Source organism: Delphinapterus leucas, chromosome 11, assembly GCF_059928025.1.
Source record: "Delphinapterus leucas isolate spDelLeu-1000000601 "Yukka" chromosome 11, BTC_Dleu_Yukka2, whole genome shotgun sequence".
Taxonomy (NCBI): Eukaryota; Metazoa; Chordata; class Mammalia; order Artiodactyla; family Monodontidae; genus Delphinapterus; species Delphinapterus leucas.
The window spans coordinates 50,199,703-50,223,765 of record NC_143139.1 but is presented as its reverse complement, the minus strand read 5'-3'; the positions used below and the strand labels follow the sequence as shown (position 1 = coordinate 50,223,765).

The window sequence follows — 24,063 nt, the reverse complement described above, 5'->3', positions numbered from 1 at the left end:
CTGCTTCTTTTTTGTCTTATTCACTAGTTTGTTGTATTTTTAAGATTCCACATTAAGTGATATTAAACAGTATTTGTCTTTCTCTGTCTGACTTATTTCACTTAGCATAACACCCTCCAAGTCCATCCATGTTGCTGCAAATGGCAAGATTTTGTTCTTTTTTATGGCTGATTATTATTCCATTGTATATATATATACCACATCTTCTTTATCCATTCATCTGTTGATGGATGCTTAGTTTGCTTCCATATTTTGGCAGTTGTAAATAATGCTGCTATGAACATTGGGGTGCATGTACTGGTATCTTTTCAAATTAGTGTTTTTGGTTTTTTTCCAGTTTTTTTGTTTTTGTATATACCCAGGAGTGGAACTGTTGTGTCATGTGGTGGTTCTATCTTTAGTTTTTTAAGAAATCTCCATACTGTCTTCCACAGTGGCTGCACCAATTTACATTCCTACCAACAGTGCCCTTGTCTCCACATCCTCGCCAATATTTGTTATTTGTGTTCTTTTTGATGATAGCCATTCTGACAGGTATGAGGTGATACCTCATTGTGGTTTTGCTTTGCATTTCCCTGATGATTACCAATGTTGAGCATCTTTTCATGTGTGTGTTGGCCATCTGCATTTCCCCTTTGGAGAAATATCTTTTCAGTTCTTCTGCCCATTATTTAATCAGAATGTTTGCTTTCTTGATGTTGGGTTGGATGAGCTGTTTATATATGTTGGATATCAACGCCTTATCAGTCATATCATTTGCAAATATCTTCTCCCATTGAGTGGGTTGTTTCTTCGTTCTGTTGATGGTTTCCTTTACTGCGCAAAAGCTTTTAGGTTTAATTAGGTCCCATTTGTTTATTTTTGCTTTTGCTTCCTTTGCTTTAGGAGACAGATCCAAAACAATATTGCTGTGATTTATGTCAAAGAGTATTCTGCCTATGTTTTCTTCTAGGAATTTTATAGTATCTGGTCTTATATTTAGGTCTTTAATCCATTTTGAGCTTATTTTTTTTATGGTGTTAGTGAATGTTCTAATTTCATTCTTTTATGTGTAGCTGTCCAATTTTCCCAGCACCACTTATTGAAAAGAATGTCTTTTCTCCATTGTATATTCTTTCCTCCTTTCTTCATAGCTAAATTGACAATAAGCGTGTGGGTTTATTTCTGTGCTCTCTAGTCTGTTCCATTGATCTATGTGTCTGTTTCTATGCTGGTACCACACTGATTTGATGACTGTAGCTTTGTAGTAGTATAGTCTGAAGTCAGGTAGCATGATTCCTCCAGCTCTGTTCCTCTTTCTCAAGATTGTTTTGGCTATTTGGGGTCTTTTGTGTTTCCATACAAATTTTAAAATTATTTGTTCTAATCTGTGAAGAATGCCATTGATATTTTGATAGGGATTGCACTGAATCTGTAGATCGCATTGGATAGTATGGTCATTTTAACAATATTAATTTTTTCAATCCAAGAACAAGGTATACCTTTCCATCTGTTTGTGTTATCTTCAATTTCTTTCATCAGTGTCTTATAGTTTTCTGAGTATAGATCTTTTACCTCCCTAGGTAGGTTTATTCCTAGGTATTTTATTCTTTTTGATGAGACGGTATATGAGATTGTTTCCTTAATTTCTCTTTCTCATAGTTCATTGTTAGTGTACAGAAATGCAACCAACTTCTGTATATTAATTTTGAATCCTGCTACTCTACTGAATTCAGTGATGAGCTCTAATAGTTTTCTGGTGGCGTCTTTAGGATTTTCTATGTATAGTATCATGTCATCTGCAAACGTGACAGTTTTACTTCTTCCTTTCCAATTTGGATTCCTTTTGCTTCTTTTTCTTCTCTGATTGCTGTGGCTAGGACCTACAAAACTATGTTGAATAAAAGCAGTGAGAGTGGGCATCCTTGTCTTGTTCCTGATCTCAGAGGAAATGCTTTCACCTTTTCACCATTGAGTATTATGTTAGCTGTGGATTTGTCATATATGGCCTTTATTATGTTGAGATATGCTCCCTCTATGCCCACTTTCTGGAGAGTTTTTATCATAAATGGATGCTGAACTTTATCCAAAGTTTTTTCTATCGAGATGATTATATGGTTTTTATTCTTTACTTTTAAAATATTTATTTTCTTTATTTATTTTCTTTATTTTTGGCTGTGTCGAGTCTTAGTTGTGGCACATGGGATCTCTGTTGAGGCACGTGGGAATATTTTGTTACAGCACACAGTCTCTTCATTGTGGCACGCGGGCTTCTCTCTAGTTGTGGTGTGTGGATTTTCTCTCTCTAGTTGTGGCACGTAGGCTCCAGAATACGTGGACTCTGTAGTTTGCGGTACACGGGCTCTGTCGTTGAGGCACGTGAGCTCAATAGCTGTGGCGTGTGGGCTTAGTTGCCCCGCGGCATGTAGGATCTTAGTTCCCCAACCAGGGATCAAACCCATGTCCCCTGCATTGAAAGGTGCATTCTTAACCACTGGACCACCAGGGAAATCCTCCCAATTACTGTTTTTGATATCATATTTTACATCTAATTGTTTTGTGTATCCCTTAACTCAGGGGTCCCAACCCCCAGGCCACAGACCGGTAGTGGTCCGTGGCCTGTTAGGAACCAGGACGCACAGCAGGAGGTGAGCAGCGGGCAAGTGAACAAAGCTTCATCTGTATTTACAGCCCTCCCCACTGCTCGCATTACCACCTGAGCTCCACCTCCTGTCAGATCAGTGGCGGCATTAGATTCTCATAGGAGGGCGAACCCTACTGTGAACTGTGCATGTGAGGGATCTAGGTTGCGCACTCCTTATGAGAATCTAATGCCTGATGATCTGAGGTGGAGCGGAGGCAGCGATGCTAGTGCTGGGGAGTGGCTGCAAATACAGATTATCATTAGCAGAGAGGTTTGACTGTACAGAGACCGTAATAAATCAACTGCTTGCAGACTCATATCAAAACCCTATCAGTGGGACTTCCCTGGTGGCACAGTGGGACTTCCCTGGTGGCACAGTGGATAAGACTCCATGCTCCCAATGCAGGGAGCCTGGGTTCAATCCCTGGTCAGGGAACCAGATGCCACATGCATGCTGCAACTAAGAGTTCACATGCCACAACTAAGGAGACTGTGTGCCACAACTAAGGAGCCCTGGAGCTGCAACTAAGGAGCCCGACTGCCTCAACTAAGGAGCCCACATGCTGCAACTAAGACCCGGCACAACCAAATAAGTAAATTAATATAAAAAAAAAACCCTATCAGTGAGTGGCAAGTGACAAGCTGCACCTTATGGAGTAGACTGGACATAAGCAACACACCTCGGGTGTCACTGTCTCCCATCACCCCCAGATGGGACCATCTAGCTGCAGGAAAACAAGCTCAGGGCTCCCACTGATTTTATATTACGGTGAGTTGTATAATTATTTCATTATATATTATAATGTAATAATAATAGAAATAAAGTACACACAGTAAATGGAATGAATGCGCTTGAATCATCCCCAAACCATCAACACCCCCACCACCCCAAGTCTGTAGAAAAACTGTCTTCCACAAAACTGGTCCCTTGTGCCAAAAAGGTTGGGGACTGCTGCCTTAACTGCTTATCGTGGATATGGATGATTTTACTACTTTTGTATTTTAACCTCCCTACCAGCTTTGTGTGTGGTGATTTCCTACTTTCACTGTATGTTTGCCTTTACCTCTTTCATTTTGTAATCTTCTTCTTTCTAGTTGTGGCATTTTCTTTTTTTCACTTAGAGAAGTTCCTTTAACATGTGTTGTAAGGCTGGTGCTGTACTCTTTTAGCTTTTGTTTGTCTGTAAAGCTTTTGATCACTCCATCAAATGTGAATGAGAGTCTTGCTGGGTAGAGTATTCTTGGTTGTAGTAGAGTCAGGCTTTCTAAAAGAGAGTATCTGCTCCAATTAATGTATTTCTAGATCTAAAAGGACATTTTTGTTTAGGCATTACTTCTCTGATGACTCTGCTTTACACACGAAACTCCATTTGTTTATCTAAAAATAAAATGAATGATCCCCAAATTTCTTCCTTCAGTCCATGAACACCTGTTTCATGATTACCATGTAAAAGATGGAAGAAAGTTAATGAAGTTAAATCCATCCATCCATCCATCCATCCACTCCCCACTTATCCTGGCCTACTTTATTCAAGGTCCTATGTTACATCTGGGGATTCAAAGAAGAATAGTACATGGCCTCTGTCCTCAGGGTGGTGTCAGGTTCCTGAAGGTGTGAGGAGTATGGCATGCCAGTCTTGGAACACTGAACTGGTTTGCCGAACATCTCAGAGATGAACCTAAGACCATTACTGTCATTTACAATCTCCTGTGTTCATATCTGACTAACAAATATTATTGAGGAAACCTGAACAATTGACATTTGCATATGATAGTTACCAGCATTCCCCTTCAAGATGGACTACAGGAGAGTCTCTCTATTTTTAATGTATATAGCATAGTTTCTTCACAGCTTTAATTACTCATGCATCTTCTGGAGAAAGACTGGTATTAATGGAGTTTAAAATGTCTGTGAAAACCTGTGCTGTCACACAAAGCAACTCTCAGATTGGAGACAAAATGGATGAATCAAGTAGACACAGAACTTACTGTTCTCTTGCTGAAACCCAACAAAGCTTATCATTCCCATCTTGTTTCAAAATGTTCATTAGTGCTTGTCTGGATGAATTTTCATAAATGGTTCCTACGAAATTACACAAGTATGGCCTTTCATTATGCAGCATTGACCAATTCGCCTCCACCACAGGAAAATTCCTGTATCTATAAAAATAAGTACATGTGAGTTAATAATATATGACAATAGGGCTAGCAAAATTTCCATAATCTAACATCTTAGGTAGCATGATGATGTAGAGAAAAGAGATTTAAAATATGATTTTCTAAACCCCAAATTATAATTTTCCATGCTTACTTTGGAAAAGTTCCTAAATCTACTGACTTAAAAAAAATTCTCACTTTGACATCTTTTACAAAATTGCTATAGAGACTATGTGCCTAAAGTGCTTTGTTTTTTATTCTTCAACTTCCATTACTTACCTGAAGTTATAAGACAGGTTGAATTTAAGACATTAAAGGTATAAAGAATCTTCTACATTCATAATAATCATGATTTAATTAATGTTTTAGGCAGGTGATGGAAAGATTACAGAATACATACTGCTATAGCAAAGAACTCCAACTCCAAAGGCTTATCAAGTAGATAAAAAAAAACAACCTTACATCCCACACAGGAGAGGCCTGTTGCAACTGGCCCATTCTAATAGGCATTTGGTAATTCCAGGCATCAAATTATGTGCCTGAACTACAACCTTCACATAAGAGAAAGCTTAACGTAACAGTTAGTCTGTAACAGGTTTTCTCGATTTTGGCATTACTGCCATTTGGGCCAGATAATTCTCCATTGTGGAGGCTGTCCTCTACATTGTAAGATATTTAGCAGCAGCCCTGGCCTCTATCCACCAGATGCCAGTACAACCTCCTCTCTCCACTTGTAACAACCAAATATATCTCCAGACATTGCCAAATATCTCCTGGGGGTGGGGGTGAGGTGAAATTGCACCTGGCTGAGAACCACTGATCTATAGGAAAGATACTGGCTTTGTCCAACATTACCAGAGTTACTGTGAAGAAGTAATTCTTTTGTTTCAAAACATTTTACAAATATGGGCTCTACACAAGGGATAGATTTTTCAGAGCACCTTAAACTTGGCTATACCTAACAAACCTTTTTGTCTGCCCTACCCTAAGCCTGCTGAGTCAGAATTTTGTTGTGGAAGGCCAGGGAATATGTCTTATTAATGTGCTTCCCTGGTGATATTTGTGTAGCCAACTGGGCAGCAGTCTAAGGTCACATTTTGTAACCAGTGATAAAATAATGCATAATGAACATCTGATTCAAATACAGTATCATATTACTGAGTTATTTCATAATTCATCCATTCAACAAATATTTATTGAATGATTACTCTGTAGGCACTGTTTTAGGCTCTACAGATAAAGTAGTGAACAAGAGACAAAAATCCCTGCCATCAGGAAGTTTATGTACTAGTGGCAACTTAAAGTCAACTTACTGTTATTCAAAGGCTCTCTATTAACAGAATGATACAAAATAAGTTTCCAGTTCTATAGAAAGACTTTACGTATATTACATACTATTTAATTACCCTTTCTTTTTACACAACAGATTTGTGCAAATTCTATCAATCTTAGTCGGAGACCTGAGTATATTATAATCCTCCCAAACCCCAGGGTCAGTGTGCTCTTCATTTAATATTGGATCTAAAGTAAGGATTTAAGGGGAGTTTGCTGGCAGTCCAGTGGTTAAGACTCCATGCTTCCACTGCAGGGGGCATGGGTTCAATTCCTGGTCAGGGAACTAAGATCCCGCATGCCATGTGGCATGCCCCCCTCCCCAAAAAAAGAAGAAATAAAGTAAGGATTTAAGAAAACTCGATATCTATATAGTTATATAGGTATAGTTATATATATAGATTCTATAATTGTTTTAGGAAGGTCCGTCTGTCTGCCATCCACCGCTAAACATTTCTTTAAGGTACTAGTGATAAACTTTAAAATTTATCCTATGACTTGGGGTTCTAAAATACAAAAATGTAACTCATCTGCTCTCCTCATAAAAGTCTAAAATACTCTAAAAACATCATTATTACCAAAGCATGAGACCAAACCATATTTTTGCCCATAGAAAAGGTTGTACACAGCCTCAATGAGCTCAGAAGAACTACATTTATTACAAATTTAAAACACAATCTTGCTGATACAGAAATTCAGGTCTTAGAGTCTAAAAACATGTAAGAATATTTGGTACTTACGTTGCTACTCCTAAAGGCCATTGAAAAACATCCATGTTATTAATCCAGGGGCTGTCATATATTATGAAAAGTAGTTCCACAGAGCCTCCATTTCTTTTGAGAAACTGGTTTATCCACTCATTATTACAATGTTCATTTCCAAGCAAAACAACAGCAAGATGCTGGAGTTTTTGAGTTTGCACTAAATTTTGTGCATAAAGTAACCACTGGGTGGCATAAAAGACCTTTGCTTTTTCTCTTCCATTTAGAATGAGTACCACATTATTCTCATCAGCAGAGAAGTACCCTGGGACCACAGCTGGACCAGTGATGAAGCTGTTAAAAACAAAACAAAAACAAGAGACAAACAAAAAGAGAACAGAAGTATTTGCTATCAGAAGTTTTAAATCATTTTATATAAAGTATATAATGAAACTTAATCCATATTCTTTCTAGAAATAATTTCTATAACACGTTTTTTTGAACAACTCTGGATGATGGGACATAGATGTAGATTAATGGGAAACTTTGGTTGTAGACAGATTAATTATATGCAAATTTGAAAGTACTCACAGGAAAAAATATTTACCTTATATATCTAATAAAAGTATAAATTTGAATGGGAAGATATATATAACAAACCCACGATAGTTAGTGGTTGTCTCTTAGGAGGAAGGAAGAGGAAAGGGCCTGAGGAACAATACAAAGAGAGCATTTATTGCCTTTACTGGAAATATCTAATTCTTTTACGAGGAAAGTTAATTATCTGAAGCAAATATGACAGCCAGCCAGAATTTGTTAGTTCTAGGTGGTGGGTAAATGGGAATCTGTTGTATTACTCTCTATTCTTTAAGGTATTTAAAAAATATCATAAAAGGAATAGATACATGTCATAACTCACATTTCATATTATGTGTTGCTTCGAACAACCAATACCACTGAAATATTTTAAACGAATATGTATTAAATACAAAATATACCATTTAACCTATCGTAAACTTAGTTACAACGGTCCTAGATTCTTTGCAAGCTGCTCAAACATTTCTTTATAACTTGCTAGAATCTTTTAATATTTAGTACAAATACGCTGAAATCCTGCTTTTTTTGCTTACTGTTGGGGATTAAAAACTAACATTATTAAATGCCTTTTATATACATGATACATAGGCACTCTGCACAGGTCATCCTTTAACCTCCACAACAACTCTGCAGAGATTAGTCCCCCATTCTGCATTTGGGAAATCAGGCTTAAGTTGCACAACCTGTGATGGCAGCATCAAGTTTTGAATCAAGATCTAACTTCAGCAAAAACAAAAACAAAAAAAATGATCTAACTTCAGAGCTTGAGTCATTCCCATGACACTATGGTTAACAAGTAATCAAATTAGTAGATATTAATTAAAACACAAAATATAAATATGTATTTGTCTGTATATGTACTGTATGAATTCTATGACATTATTCTACAGTGATAATAAGCTACACGGATCAGAACTACATTTTGAGGCTGCTTTGGACAGGAAGATGCCAAATAATTCAGCAATCATTTAGTAATTTAAGAGAACGGGCAGAATCTGAGGGGTTAGAAAGCACTTTAAAGAGAATGATAATAATTATGATAGGTTTAAAATACTTATTATTGGTAGTACATGAACAGTTTTTCTCTCGTTTAAAATTATAGGTGGGAATAGTTCTAATTTTATTGATCCACACAAATTAACAAAAGCATTATTCATTCAGGGCACATTTGACCCATCTTGGAATCTCCACAGCTCTCTTTTTGTAGAATGCTCTCACATTCCAGCAAGCAGGCATGTCAGCTCTTATGCTCTGACTAATTGGTTTTCTAGACCTCAAGGCCATGTTCAAGTAATAGTGAAAGCCCTGGGGTCAATGCTCTGGAGCTAAGGTATAGATCGGAGGTTCCCAAATTTTATTGGTTCCCAAGACTTTCAGTGTTTTAGTAATTTTTTCAAGCCAGAAGAAATGAGTAATGGTTCAGTTTTTTAAGTTGTTAGATCCAAATAACCTAGTATTTATGTCCTAAGAGCTTAGAAGCCACTTTAAAAATAATACACATACACTGAAGGAAAAAATAATATTCCTATTTCATTCTTAACTAACCACACACACTTAATAATGGGATGTGTGCACCCGTTGAGCACTACACAACTTCTCAAACCTTGGAATCAGAGAGGATACTGCCATGGTCGCTGCCTGTTGCACTTTGATTTTTGCACAGTACTTGGATTTGATCACAGCAATCATAGGAAATCCAGCTCCACAAATGTATGACATCTCTGAAATGGATGTAGGGTGATCTAATGTTGAAATTGTGAACTACCTCAAACTGGTTTGCATGGTGTTTGACAGATATGAAGTATAATTGTGATTCCTACAAATATTTGTGGTGCCCCAGGGTGCCTTAGTATACAGTTTGGGAAGCACAGATTTAGGTAAAGAAACTTCAGGGGTAAAAAAAAAATCCCATAAGATTCAGATAGTTGTGTGTGTGTTGGGAGGTGTGTTAGTCAGACTGCAGTGGGTTGAGAAGTGAATGAGAAGGGGACAGTAAGAAGTAAGTGGGGAGAAATGCAAATCAAAACTACAATGAGGTACCACTTCATACCAGTCAGAATGGCCATGATTAAAAAGCCTACAATTAACAAATGCTGGAGACGGTGTGCAAAAAAGGGAACCCTCCTACACTGTTGGTGGGAATGTAAATTGGTGCAGCCACTATGGAAAACAGTTTGGAGGTTCCTCAAAAAACTAAAAATAGAGTTACCATATGATCCAGCAATCCCACTGCTGGGCATATATCCAGATAAAACTCTAATTCAAAAAGATACATAAACCCCTATGTTCATAGCAGCACTATTCACAATAGCCAAGACATGGAAACAACCTAAATGTCCATTGACAGATGAATGGATAAGGAAGATGTGGTACACATACACAATGAATATTATTCAGCCATAAGAAATAATGAAATAATGCCATTTGAAGCAACATGGATGGACCTAGAGGTTTTCATACTAAATGAAGTCGGACCTAGAGGTTTTCATACTAAATGAAGTCGGAAAGAAAAATGATATCAATTATATGTGGAATCTAAAATATGACACGAATGAACTTATCTACAAAACAGACTCACAGACATAGAGAACAGACCTGTGGTTGCCAAGGGGCATGGGGAGTATGGGAGGGATGGATTGGGAGTTTGGGATTAGCAGATGCAAAGTATTATATATAGAATGGATAAACAACAAGGTTCTACTGTAGAGCACAGGGAACTATATTCAACATCCTGTGATAAACGATAATGAAAAAGAACATGAAAAAGAATGTATATATATGTATAACTGAATCACTTTGCTGTACAGCAGAAATAAACACAACGTTGTAAATCAACTATACTTGAATAAAATAAAATACAAAAAAGAAGTAAGTGGGGACAGTAAGTGTAGACAACTCTTCTGAAAGTGTGGATGAGAAGGTGAGAACACAATAATGAGTGAAAGGTGGGAGACAAAGGAGAGCAAGGAAGTAACGGATGGAGCAAGGTCTTGGGATATGCAGAAGGAATGCACAGGTGGAGGGAGTTAATACTGAACACAGGTGAGGGAGATCACCTCATTGTCTGAGAGCTGAGGAAAGAGAGAAGGTTAGGCGAGGGATCGCATAGAGATCATGTAGGTAAATGTTAGAGAAGCAGCTAGTTAAGGGAGATAATTGTGGATATCTTGAGGAAATAGAGGCAGGGTTGTCTGCTGAGAAAGAGGGAGTTAGGCAGGTGTTGGGTAGTGGCCTAGAGAAGAGTAGAAAAATCTGCTTTTATTCTTTCTGTATTTTCTATCTTGAACGCATACTAGCTATCCAGTCATGCAAGCTAGAAACCAGGGAACTATCACATTAGATTCTTGCTCTCATCTGATAATCCTTAAATTCTGATAGTTTTGTCCCCAGATTTCTAAAATTCCTGGCTCTGCTGGAATACCACTTCCCAATTTCATCCCTTATTTATATCTCTGCTGGATACTTATAGTTTCCTAATGCAATGTCCTGGTCTGCCTGCATTCAGCTGTCTCCTTCAAATCATTTTTCCACATGGCTACTGGAGACATCTACACAAAAAACATACATGACAATACCACTATCTAGCTTAATCATCTTCAACTGCTTTTCACTGAACAAGAATAAAGTCCAAGAGTTTTAATGTGGCAAATACAAGGCCCATGATGATCTGGCCCTTGCCCTCCACTCCCAATATGAGCTACCCTACCCCATCTTCATGCTCTAGGGATTCTGAACGGTTTGCGATTCTATGCACAACCCAAGCTGTTTACCAATTCTTAGGCCCTGATATTGCCTCCGCTGGGAATATAATCACTCCTCTCACTGCCTTCCTAAATCCTACTAATCTTTTAAGACTTAGCTCAGCTATCACCTCCTCTAGGAAGTCTTTCTTGATAGGCCCCATATCCCCAACTCTACTCATATTGAGTTAGTGGCCTTCCCTCTATATTTCCCTAACAACTAAGGAGTATGCACGTCCTTACCATTAGGCTTTGTATAAGGTATGAGAATTATTTATGTGTTTATCTCAGCCACTAGTGTGTGAACTCCCTGAGGCTAGGGAAAAGTATTTTATTCTCTTTGAAATCCTCAGAGCCTAGTAGGAACTAACTAGCAGGCACTTAGTAAACGCTGAATGAGTTAAGCCATAATTCTCTTTAAGGGAGTTATCTGCTCTACCAATTTATTTAAGTTCTCCTACTGCATTTAAAATATGAATCAAGTTACAAAAATTCAATTTATTAATAAATTTCTAGCTATACATTTATTACATAAAGTAGGGCATATGTATGAGATATTATAGTATATTTATGCATGATAAAAGATGTATTTTAGTTTCCTGAAGTTATTCATCATGCATCAGTCACAAATATCCATTAGCTGAAAAATGAACATATTTAAGGAGCTCATACACAGAATTTTAAAACAGTGACTTGCTCTTCTAGATTTCTTAGCATATATTTAATAGTCAGAACTTCTATTTTTCAATATTTATTCTTTTTCTGCTAGGTTCGGAAGAAAACTTTCTTCCCAATAAGTACTTTCAATACTTACAGAGTCCAGAGAAATCATTTGAATATTGAGTTCTAAGCTGAACAAGAGCAAAATATATTTTTTTAGAATCCAATATAATTATTGTTTCATTCTTTCTAAATTCAGTGAGTGCTACTGAACAAACGCTATATGCTATTACATTAAGTGAGTTACAGATAAGATTAATAATTGCCAGCTAAGAGTCTGGCAAATGCCTTGATAAAGAATAAGCGCACAAGCTAAACCATCCACACAGCTCTCAGCCATCGAATTCTACATCATTTTTGGTTAATACATAGTTTTAGAAAATAGGTATACCGAGCCCATGAATGGCCCTTACTTTTGAATAGCTGTTGCAATTCACCCTACTTCTGTGGCCAGCATCATTGCCATGACTCCACGCCTTCTGAATTCAGTGTTTATGATGGAACACTCCCACCCTCATACTAGCTTGGCTGGAGTGGGAGAATGGGCATTATGAAAAATTAACTATATTGTCTTTCTTTACCAATGAAAATTTTATTTGAGATCTGTATTGATCTACGGTTCAGTATATGACTGAAACATAGTATAGCCATTAATATTATCTATAAAAGCTTTCACTCACTGTAATGAGTAGTGAGCTCACTAAATTCTTATAATAGTAATATCTGGAAATTGTAAAAATAGGAATCAGACACATTTTATCATGATCTTCAGAGAAAAGTTCAACTTTTTCATAAGGAGCAGATGCTCATTGAAAATATAATTGAATTTAGGACTTCCCTGGTGGCACAGTGGTTAAGAATCCGCCCGCCAATGCAGGGGACACAGGTTCACGCCCTGGTCGGGGAAGATCCCACATGCCACGGAGCAACTAAGCCCGTGCACCACAACTACTGAGCCTGCGCTCTAGAGCCCATGAGCCACAACTACTGAGCCTGCGCTCTAGAGCCTGCGTGCCACAACTACTGAAGCCCACGTGCCTAGAGCCCATGCTCCGCAATGAGAGAAGCCACCGCAACGAGAAGCCTGCGCACCACAATGAAGAGGAGCCCCCAGTCGCCGCAACTAGAGAAAGCCTGCGCGCAGCGACAAAACACCCAACGCAGCCAAAAATAAATAAAATAAATACACTTATTAAAAAAAAAGAAAGTATAATTGAATTTAGATAACAACGAATTAAGTAATTTAGCATCTAACTTTTGTTTTATCAAATGGGTAGACATTTATATATCTTATGATAATGCCTGCACATGCACATTACAGAATTCTGAAGGCAGTCTTTTGGGGATAATCAAAGGTTATGATAAGCAGAAGACTCCTCCTAAGAAATTAAACATAAAGTTGCCCTTTGAAATTAAACTATAAATGAACATATGACAGATATGAGCAGAGACAGGCAAAGTTCCTTCAAGAGACGGAATGGGTGCCATGCTAGCTTGTAACCTAATTGAACACATTAACAGAAAACATGTATCAGAAAGGTGTTTATTGGGAGGTATGTGAATGGAGAGATAATAGACAATAATGGAAACACAGAAAAAAGGAGAACTGAAAGGTAGAGAGATGTTGCAGTACCTATTTAAGTAATAGTAAAAATAATACAACTAGTAACAAGACTTCTATTAGTGATTACCATGTGTCAGATACTGGTCTAAGCACTGTATACCTATTAATGTGTTTAATCTTCAAAACAATCCTGTGAAATAGAAACTAATGTTTACCTTAATAATTATTTTAAATTATTATATTATATTATATATATTATATATATATATTACATTATATTATAATTATTTTAAACTCAAGGAAATCCAGGCACTGAGAAGTTAAGAAACTTGCCAAGGTCAGACACTAATAAGAGGTAAAGCTGGAATTGGAACTGAGATATTCTGGCTTCAGAGTCTGTGACCTTAACAACTCAGTCACACTGCTACACTGCCCACAGGTGGCTGGACTTCACCAGCCTGCCTCACAAGTTCAGTCTGCCCTGTATGTATTCATCTATTCACATCCTGAGCACAGCCTATGTATGGTACTGACTCAGTGGTGAACATGGAGTCATTCATTTCTTCCCTTCTGAAACACACAGATTTGGAAGTGCTATATATAGTTATAGCCCACATTTTGATTCCATATTTAATCAAACAACTCTCAAATATTTAGGTATCATTTGTAGTCTGCCTATATGGAAAGAATGTGCTGTTCAAGCCAATACAAACATGTGGACTGACCGATAGTTCTATTTCCATTCTGAGTTATTTACCTGACATTCTGGATTACATTATTTGGGCCTATGAATGGATAAGAATCAGCATTCAGGAGCCTGATCGACCCTGGAACACTGAGGATACCCTTTCTATTTTCTGTCTCGGAAGTGCTGTGAAATTAACGTTAAATGATATAAGCTCTTTGTAAACGTAAAGGTTTATTTAAATAGAATGTATTTATGCTTATTTAAAGGATTTTGATAGTATTTAGAAACTCTTTCTGTATCTTCAAGATGACCGATTACTGCCAATTCACTTTTGGTCAAATAAAAATGAATGTGTTGGGACCTCCCTGGTGGCGCAGTGGTTAAGAATCTGCTTGCCAATACAGGGGACAAGTTCGAGCCCTGGTCTGGGAAGATCCTACATGCTACGGAGCAACTAAGCCCGTGCACCACAACTACTGAGCCTGTGCTCTAGAGCCCGCGAGCCACAACTACTGAAGTCCATGCACCTAGAGCCCATGCTCTGCAACAAGAGAAGCCACCGCAATGAGAAGCCCGCACACGGCAATGAAGAGTTGCCCCCACTCGCCACAACTACAAAAAGCCGGCGCGCAGCAACAAAGATCCAATGCAGCCAAAAATAAATAAGTAAAATAAATAACTTAAAAAAAAGAATGTGTTGAAACATTTAAGTTAATACCCATGTAGCCTGATTCAACTCAAAACTTGCAATTTCATAAAAGTTTATTAATTTTGGATAAATTATGTATGCTACTTTCCATAAGCCTAAAACTTTAATAAAATGTTTAAAAAAATCTTTTACAATAGTGAACTTCCTTGAATATACAGTTCTCTTAAATTCTAAAAGGAAGTAGCATTGTTATTGAATCATAATATAAAATCTCAGGTAAAAATTTCAGAAGGAAACAGGAAGTTAGTTTTTCTTTTGGGAATTAATGCTATTTGCTCAAAACCTTTGCTGTAGTAACACCGTATATTAACTTCTCTATGAATTTCAAATAATTCTTTTGAAAATGCTAATATATATTGTAGGTAGACCTAATAGACTAATACTCATAACACATGTTTACTTTTAAAACAGCAAAATGTTAAATTTATATGCATAATACACATTTACTTTCAAACACCCAAATCCAACTATTTTAAGTTTAGGATTATGTATAAACTCTTCAATGGGATTAGAGCAATAGAAGCCTGGAGATAAAAGGAAAAATAATCATTACCAATGATGATTTAAAAGCCTGTTTACTTTTCAAGAATGATTACTTTGAAAAGATACATGCAATGAAATTGCTTTCCAAGTGTGTATACAGTAAATAAAGAATTAAAAGAGCAGCGAAAATTCAAATGAAACTGATATTAACTACAGCTCTTCCTCTTGATTTCTGTGAGAAATAAATGGAAACCTAAAGGAAACCATAATCTTTGATTCACATTTTTTTCCCTTAATAATATAATTGTAAAATGAAATAAGCATTTTAAAATAATTATTTTTGGTTTTTATTTCAATAAGAAAGCAAAATCTAATAGAAAATAGCATTCTTTCATTGTCACAATATTTCTAAATAAAATGATCTTAATTCTATTTAAAACTCTTCAGAAAATATGCAATCACAGATAAAAAGTTTTATAAAAATAAGAGTGCAAAAATGTCAATAATACATTGGTTTTATTGAATTAAAAAAAGATTTCTGAATATTGCAGTGAAATGGTAATCTATACTATCAAATCATGATAGAATTCATATATGAAATGTTTTGATAAAAATTTCAACACTAATAGCAGTAGCTTTGCTACCACGTGAATATATAAAAATATGTGAATCTATTACATGAAGGAGAAAAATAAAAATACTTTAAGTTTTCATATTATTCCAACATACAGAATGTTACATGTTTATCAACAACCAAATGTTGCAAAATTTAGAGCATGAACTTTTCCATATAATCAGACATGTTTTGATTAAAATGAAATAGACACATGATTCCAAAAAACCCGTATTCTGTAACATCCAATTTTATAAGAAAATGTTTAAGGTAAGCTTTAACTACAAATATATATACATGAGGTTTATCTCTCCATCCTTCACAAGTTGAAGTGAAAATATTTTCTATAAATATTGAAATATTTTCCTCTGATTTTTCTTCTCGTATTTACATAAAAAATTGTACAGCAACATATCAAAGGTTAATGCTGCACAATTAATACCTGTAATGTGTTCTTCCAACAATTAAATTTCCTTCTCTCCGCTGAGCAGTCACATCAGTGGGCTCAAGTAAACCTTCAAAAATATGCTCCCAGAGATACAAACCTGGTAATTAAAAAAACAAAAAACGAAAGCATGTACCTTCTGGTGTACTCTAGTGCGTGAGATGAATTTATGTTCTGCTCTTTCATATCACTTGATTAGGAAACCAGATTCTATTCCTCTTTGGGCTCAAAATCATCAATATGGCAGCTAATGTACGAGAGACTAAACTCAGAGGTTGTCAGTGTAAAATGTGGGTTATATTAAAGACAAAAAACTCTCTTACTCTATATTTGAGAAACCCCTAATCATCACTGGACCTTTACTACCTATCTTATCCTGAAATGTGTTATATTACAGAGTAAGTTACTATATGATTACAGTGTAAGTTACTGTATGATTAGGACTGTTTCTATATTATAACACAAGGAGGGGGGAAATCACCATCTTGTGCCAAACAGAACCAGAGAAGCTCATGTATGTACATATACATTCAATATGTCAAGGAGATATTACCTCCTCCCCACCTGAACACACATCCTTCACTGCATGATGCCCTCTGCAAACAAATGCCACTGTGTCTTTTCTCCTTAGGCTGGCCCCTACGTTTTATCATGATTTCACCTGAATGAAAGCTCTGTGAGTAGAGGTCTCAGAACTCTGTGTTGTCATACAATGAGGTAATCTGGAGATGAGGAGGTAATCAGGGAGCCCAATTACATAAATGTAACTAAAAAGTTAGATTGAGAGATGTGTTTTGTTCCATTCTCATTACACCGTGGTACTAAAAGACACACACAAAACTCATGTTTAAAGACTTGGCTAATCAGATAAAGCTTTCCAAATATGGTAGGCTGAGTAATACTTTCCTCCAACCCAAGAGGTCCAAAGATGAAATCTCTAGCACCTATGAATGTTAACTTTACAAAGTAAAAGAGGCCTTCTAAATGTGATTAAGATAAGGATGCTGAGGTGGAGAGATTATGCTGGATTACCTGGGTGGGTCCTATGTAATCACAAGGGTCCTCAGGAAAGGGAGGCAGAAGACTGAAAATGAGGGAAAGAGATGTGAGGAGGAAGCAGAAGTCAGAGTGAGGTGGGGCCATGAGTCAAGGAATGCAGGCAGTCACTAGAAACTGTAAAAGGCAAGGAAGCAGATGCTCCTCTAGAGCCTCCAAAGGGAATATAGCCCCGTGGCCACAGTTTAGATTTCTGCCTTCAGAAACGTAAGCTAATAAACTTACGGTGACATCAGTTAATAATACTGTATTGCATATTTGAGAGTTGCTAAGAAAGTAGATCTTAAAAGTTCTCATCACAAGAAAAAAAATTGTAACTATGTGAGGTGATGGATGTTCACTAGACTTACTATGTTGATCCTTTCACAATATATATAATATATCAAATCATATGTAGTACACCTGAAACATAGTTATATAATGTTATATGTCACTCACAGATCAATTAAAAAAATGTGTTGTTTTAAGCCACTAAATTTTTGGTAGTTGGTTATGGCAGCTAAAGGAACCTATAGATTATGTAGCAATAGATTATGGTACCTGGAAATGGGGTGCTGCTGTAACAAATACTTAAAAATCTGGAAGTGCCTTTGGAATTGGGTAATGGGGAAAAGCTGGAAGAATTTTGAGAAGCATGATTAAAAAAAACCTAGATTAGATTGCCTTGAACAGACTGCAGGTAGAAATATGGATGTTAGTGACTCAGTTCTGAGAACTCAGAAGAAAGAGAGGAGAACAGTAGAAAAAAACCTGTATCACCTTAGAGAATACTGAAATCACCATAAACTGACTGTTGGTAAAACTATACACATTAAAATTGCTCTTGGTAGGGGCTCAGAAGGAAATGAGGAACATGTCATTAGAGACTGGAGAAAAGGGGATCTTTGTTATACAGCAGCAGGAAGTTTAGCTGAATTGTGTCCTGCAGTTATATGCAAAGCAGAACTTGTAAACGATAAACTTGGATAGTTAGCTGAAGAGATTTCTAAGTAAAGTGTTGAAGTTGTGGCCTGGTTTCATCTTGCTGATTACAGTAAAATATGAGTTGAAAAGAGAGACTGAGGAAAAAACTGGTAAGCAAAAAGGAACAATGACTTGATGATTTCGGAAATTCTGAGCCTATTCAGATAGCAAAAGAGGTGAAAAATTAGGAGATTCACTGTCAAGAAAGCATGTTCTGGAGAGAAGGCTAAGGATGTAGGTGACATCCTTTTGCTAATGCCTGGTCAGAATACTCAATCACAAAGAGGGTTTTTTGAAAATATTAGGTGTTAATTTATGGATCTCCTTAGCCATCTCAGCAGAAGCTAGAAATAGAGATGGGATTATCCAGGTAAGACCTGTGGAGGAACTCTTGTCTAAAAAAGCAAATCTTTGTGACATAAATGGGAGACCCACAAGGTTCTTGAGAATGTTATATTAGCAGAAACACTGCCAGCTTGGACTAAAAGGGACAGAGACAGCTTGAAATGAAACAAGCTTATTGGACTCCCAAAATCCTAACAGCAGGAACAGGATGATAAAACTACTGAGCTGCAAACACATGCTAACCTTCCTGAAAATGGAAGGATGACTTCCCAAGCATGGAGCTGAAAGTCCAGAAGTAAAGCTCTGAGCCACAGAGTACTCCCAGGCATTGAAACCTAATGGAGTTTGCCTGGCTGGATATCAAAATTGCTTAAACCTGTGACTCCATTTTCCTTCCATTTTCTCCCTTTTGGAATGGGAATTTCTATAACTGGTATCCTATGACTGTGCCTAGAGAATAGATCGATGAATGAATGCAGTGCTTGATAAAGCTCATCTGGACACTTTGTGCCTACTGGATTGAAATGAGAAAAGTCTGGAAACATGAAACTTGTTAAGAAGTCGATATAATTAAAAACTAGAATGAGGAAGTGGAAATTTAAAGGAAGAAATTAATATTAGAGATTTTAAAGAGAAAAAAGTTGCTAGAACTTGATGATTGGATGCCTGGGTCTGGGTACTAGAACTTCAGAGGTCAGTAGTAATTTTCAAGGATGTATATATGCAAGTGTCTATGAATTTATGAAACATCATGGGTCAGGCACTACTCTTCTGTTTACTTTCCTTTCACCTGGTACCTTCTATCCATATCCCTTACTGTACATAAATCTAACTAATGTTTTATGGCCAAAGAAAGCCCCTTCTAACTCACTAAATTCCTTCTGACTCTTCTGTCATTGAGGGTCCCCCATTCTCTAATTGAGCATATCATATAACTTAGAACACTACACTCTCATGATACTCAGAGCAAAAATGCTTTTGTGGGCAAACAAGTTTAACCAACTACATACTATATCCTCTTCTTAGACATTCACAATGAACACTGGCATATTAAAGGCTCTGACAAAGTCCTGCAATAAAGAACCTTGTTTAACTTTGTGCAGTTCAATGTTTCCCAAACTTGTTTGGCCATTAAGGGCAGGGGCCACATCTTATACTTGTGCATCAAGTGTCCAATAAACACATAATTCCATGAAAATTCAGTTGACATAGGCATTTCAGTATAATTATGCATACAAAACCCACTCTTTGTATTGACAAATAAAGCTGTGCTCTGCTAAAGACCAACAACAGAATATATGTGTGCATGTGTGTCTTTGTGTGTGTGCATTTACACAGATGTTGTCTAACAGAAAAGAGAAATGGAATATTGAGAAAAAGTGAAAAAATGCATCAGGATGTCTTAACAAATGATGAAATAAACTGTAAATGTATTAACAAAGTGCTTTTTACATGTCTTAGCTTTAAACATTAACTTACCAATGGCAGCTTTGCCCCAGATTTGTACATGGAAGTCTTCTTTCTCTTTTGTGGACTTATTTAATATCTGCAGTCTGTGTTTTTGCTCATTTTTTTCATCTTCTTCCCAAGGATTCCATTCTTCACTTCTCAAAGTAGATTGTTCTATGTTATAAAAAGAGCAACAAGTGTTATCAATAAGGCAGAGCTGCAGTTGTAGATAAATTCAAGCCACTTAAATTAGATGTTAGGGAGTTTTAATTGCATCCTAACTTCAATTTTTCAAAGAGATAAAGCAACAGAATTTGAACTGGTTAAACACTGTAAAAATAAAAAAAGGAAATCATAACTTAATTTTGATTGGACCGTTACCCTGAAAGAGCTTGATATAAAATAATAAAATGTTAACACAAGGCAGGAAATTCTCTCTCCCAAACAAAGCCTTCTAAAATGACTGGGTACAGTAATATGCATCAAGTTACAAGCTTAACTTTTGCCAGTTCTTTACAGATCGTATATATGTAACGCAACCTATACATAAAAACTTGACTTCAACATGAAAAGTGTCCCACAGTTTCAGATACTATTGTGCAAAATTCTGAAAGAAGGGAGAAATAAGCCTGAGTCCGATCCTGACATAGGTCAAAATACAAGAGAGGGGATCAAAACTTGGAGATGAAGCGCTCTGGCCTTTAGAAGTCACAGCAGGATTAGAGCAGGCCCTTTGTTTCAATATGGGAATAGGTGTCCTTAAGCCAGCGGCATTCCAGCAAATCTCTGGCATTTCGTGACAATATCTTGGATATATTTTTTAACATCTTTATTGGAGTATAATTGCTTTACAATGGTGTGTTAGTTTCTGCTTTATAACAAAGTGAATCAGTTATACATATACATATGTTCCCATATCTCTTCCCTCTTGCGTCTCCCTCCCTCCCACCCCTCTAGGTGGTCACAAAGCACTGAGCTGATCTCCCTGTGCTATGCGGCTGCTTCCCACTAGCTATCTATTTTACGTTTGGTAGTGTATATATGTCCATGCCTCTCTCTCGCTTTGTCACAGCTTACCCTTACTCCTCCCCATATCCTCAAGTCCATTCTCTAGTAGGTCTGTGTCTTTATTCCTATCTTACCCCTAGGTTCTTCATGACCTTTTTTTTCTTAGATTCCATATATATGTGTTAGCATATGGTATTTGTTTTCCTCTTTCTGACTTACTTCAGTCTGTATGACAGACTCAGGTCCATCCACCTCACTACAAATAACTCAATTTTGTTTCTTTTTATGGCTGAGTAATATTCCATTGTATATATGTGCCACATCTTCTTTATCCATTCACCTGTTGATGGACACTTAGGTTGCTTCCATGTCCTGGCTATTGTAAATAGAGAGCTGCAATGAACATTCTGGTACATGACTCTTTTTGAATTACGTGGAGAAAAGACAGCCTCTTCAATAAGCGGTGCTGGGAAAACTGGACAGCTACATGTAAAAGTATGAAATTAGAACACTCCCTAACACCATACACAAAAATAAACTCAAAATGGATTAAAGACCTAAATGTAAGGCCAGACACTATAAAACTCTTAGAGGAAAGCATAGGCAGAACACTCTATGACATTAATCACAGCAAGATCCTTTTTGACCCACCTCCTAGAGAAATGGAAATAAAAACAAAAATAAACAAATGGGGCCTAATGAAACTTAAAAGCTTTTGCACAGCAAAGGAAACCATAAACAAGACCAAAAGGCAACCCTCAGAATGGGAGAAAATATATGCAAATGAAGCAACTGACAGAGGACTAATCTCCAAAATTTACAAGCAGCTCATGCAGCTTAATAACAGAAAAACACATAACCCAATCCAAAACTGGGCAGATCTAAATATCTTGGATATTTAAGATGCGTTTTAAAGGTGTGCGCACCTGTCAGCCCCAGGGGTAGGGAGTGGGGACGGCGTGTGGGACTTGGGCGAGGACGGGGGCATTCATACATACATCCTCCAGTCCCGAGGCCTGGGCTGGCTACCGAGAGCTGAAGGAGGAAAAGCGCATACCGGGGCCCGGGGGCAATCCCGGACCCGAGAGCCGGACCGGTGGCCGCGCGTCTCCGCTAGCCCAGCCCCCACCAGCCCGCAGCCCCGAGTCTCGGCGCGCCGCTGAGGAGGGAGGCCGCGGGCCGGTGTCCTACCTCGGCCTCGCCTCTCCCGCGCCGGGGCAGCCCCCTTCCTGAGGCCCCGCAAAGACGCGTCCTGCGTCCGGCGGCTGCGCCCGAAGAAGACGTGGTAGGCGGCGTAGATGGAGAAGAGGCAGTACAGGGCGATAAGAATCGAGCAGAGACGCTTCCGCGTCAGCCGCATCCCACTCAGCCTTCCCCTCAGGCCACCACCACAGTGGAGATGGGCCGGAGGCGAAGCCGCCACTCAGCTCCGCGGCCCTAGCGTCGCCGGATGCAGACGCAGGCCCTGCCGGAGGGAGTAGTCATCCGAAACGGACCCGCCCGCCGCTTCCGCCCCGACGCGCCCCGACCCCGCCCCTCGCCCCACCCAGGACTCGCCCTCGGCCCCGCCCTCAGCCCCGCCTAAGCCTCTCTGAGGCTCCTCCGTCCCGCCCTGCCAACGGCCCCGCCCTTTCGGGGAGCGCTAAGATCCTTCTTGCCTCGGACTCTGGAGTCGGGCGTTGGAAGACCGCCCCTTCACCCGCGCCAATCCATGACCTCTGCAGTGTATCCACGGCCACTTTCAACCCTGCCCATCTTCCGATGTACAGAAAGACTTCACCATCATCTGACCGCAAAGAAAAAAAACCAAAACAGCACCATAGTCCATTAAGGCCACATGAAGGCATGGACCACGGCAGTTTTTGTTCAACATGTGATCTCCATCCCAGCCTGCTGTATTGACAGACGAATGAATATAAATGTCCATTAAAATATTTAAGTGGTGGTAGTGGCACAACATTGTGAATGTAATTCCCACTCAACGGACACTTAGAAATGGTTAGAACGGCAAACATTATATATACCTTGCTACAATAAAAATATGAAAAAAATTGAGTTTAATTACTATGATGTGACTTGAATGCACATAGGCATGCAGTCTTTTGTCAAATAGAGGCTGTAAAATTGAATGTTGTCTATCCATTTTCTATGTCAAGCCTTGCTAAGTTGGGCTACTATTTTTTTTTGGTCAGTTTTATCTGGTTTTGCTGTTCAACTTGTCTGGCAGTATTCTTAGCTGGAAAGCTTGTAGGACATGAGTGTGGAGTAGACTGTTAGAGCTTTAAGTTGTTGTGTTCCAGAGCTTTAAGTTGCGTTCTGACAGATTCAACTCTACCCCGATGCAGTCTTAACATTTCTGGATAAAGTTTCCAACCTCTCTGTTGGTAAAAGCTTACCTTTAATGAATTGGGTTTTTTTTAAAGATTTTTATTCCTGTGGACCATTTTTAAATTCTTTATTGAATTTGTTACAATATTCCTTCTGTTTTATGTTTTGGTTTTTTGCCAGAAAGGCATGTGGGATCTTAGCTCCTCAATCAGGGATCGAACCTGCACGCCCTTCATTGGAAGGGGAAGTCTTAACCACTGGACTGAACTTCATTTGAAACAATTTTGCTAGATTGTATGTGACAGCTGTCATATCAGTGTACATTAAAAAAAAGACATCAGAATTGGTGAGTTTTTGTGTAGCCATTTTAATATTGAAGATGGAACAAAAAAGCAACATTTTCGGCATATTATGATTTATTATTTCAAGAAAGGTAAAAATGCAACTGAAACACAAAAAAAGATCTGTGCAGTGTATGGAGAAGGTGCTGTGACCGATCAAACATATCAAAACTGGTTTGAGAAGTTTCGTGCTGGAGATTT

General features: G+C 38.0%; 1 protein-coding gene across 1 annotated transcript in view; it reads right to left on the bottom strand.

Moving 5' to 3' along the window:
* Window positions 1–22,673, bottom strand: part of RXYLT1 (ribitol xylosyltransferase 1) — a 31,062-nt gene extending 8,389 nt beyond the window's left edge. Inside the window, exons 1-5 of the mRNA XM_022571636.3 lie at window positions 22,385–22,673; window positions 20,216–20,359; window positions 16,370–16,472; window positions 6,853–7,167; window positions 4,613–4,783 (exon numbers count right to left, since the gene is read on the bottom strand). Of these exons, the coding sequence (XP_022427344.1) occupies window positions 4,613–4,783; window positions 6,853–7,167; window positions 16,370–16,472; window positions 20,216–20,359; window positions 22,385–22,553 (902 nt within the window). The 5' untranslated portion in view covers window positions 22,554–22,673. The remainder of the gene's footprint in view (window positions 1–4,612; window positions 4,784–6,852; window positions 7,168–16,369; window positions 16,473–20,215; window positions 20,360–22,384) is intronic.
* Window positions 22,674–24,063: the final 1,390 nt, after the last annotated feature.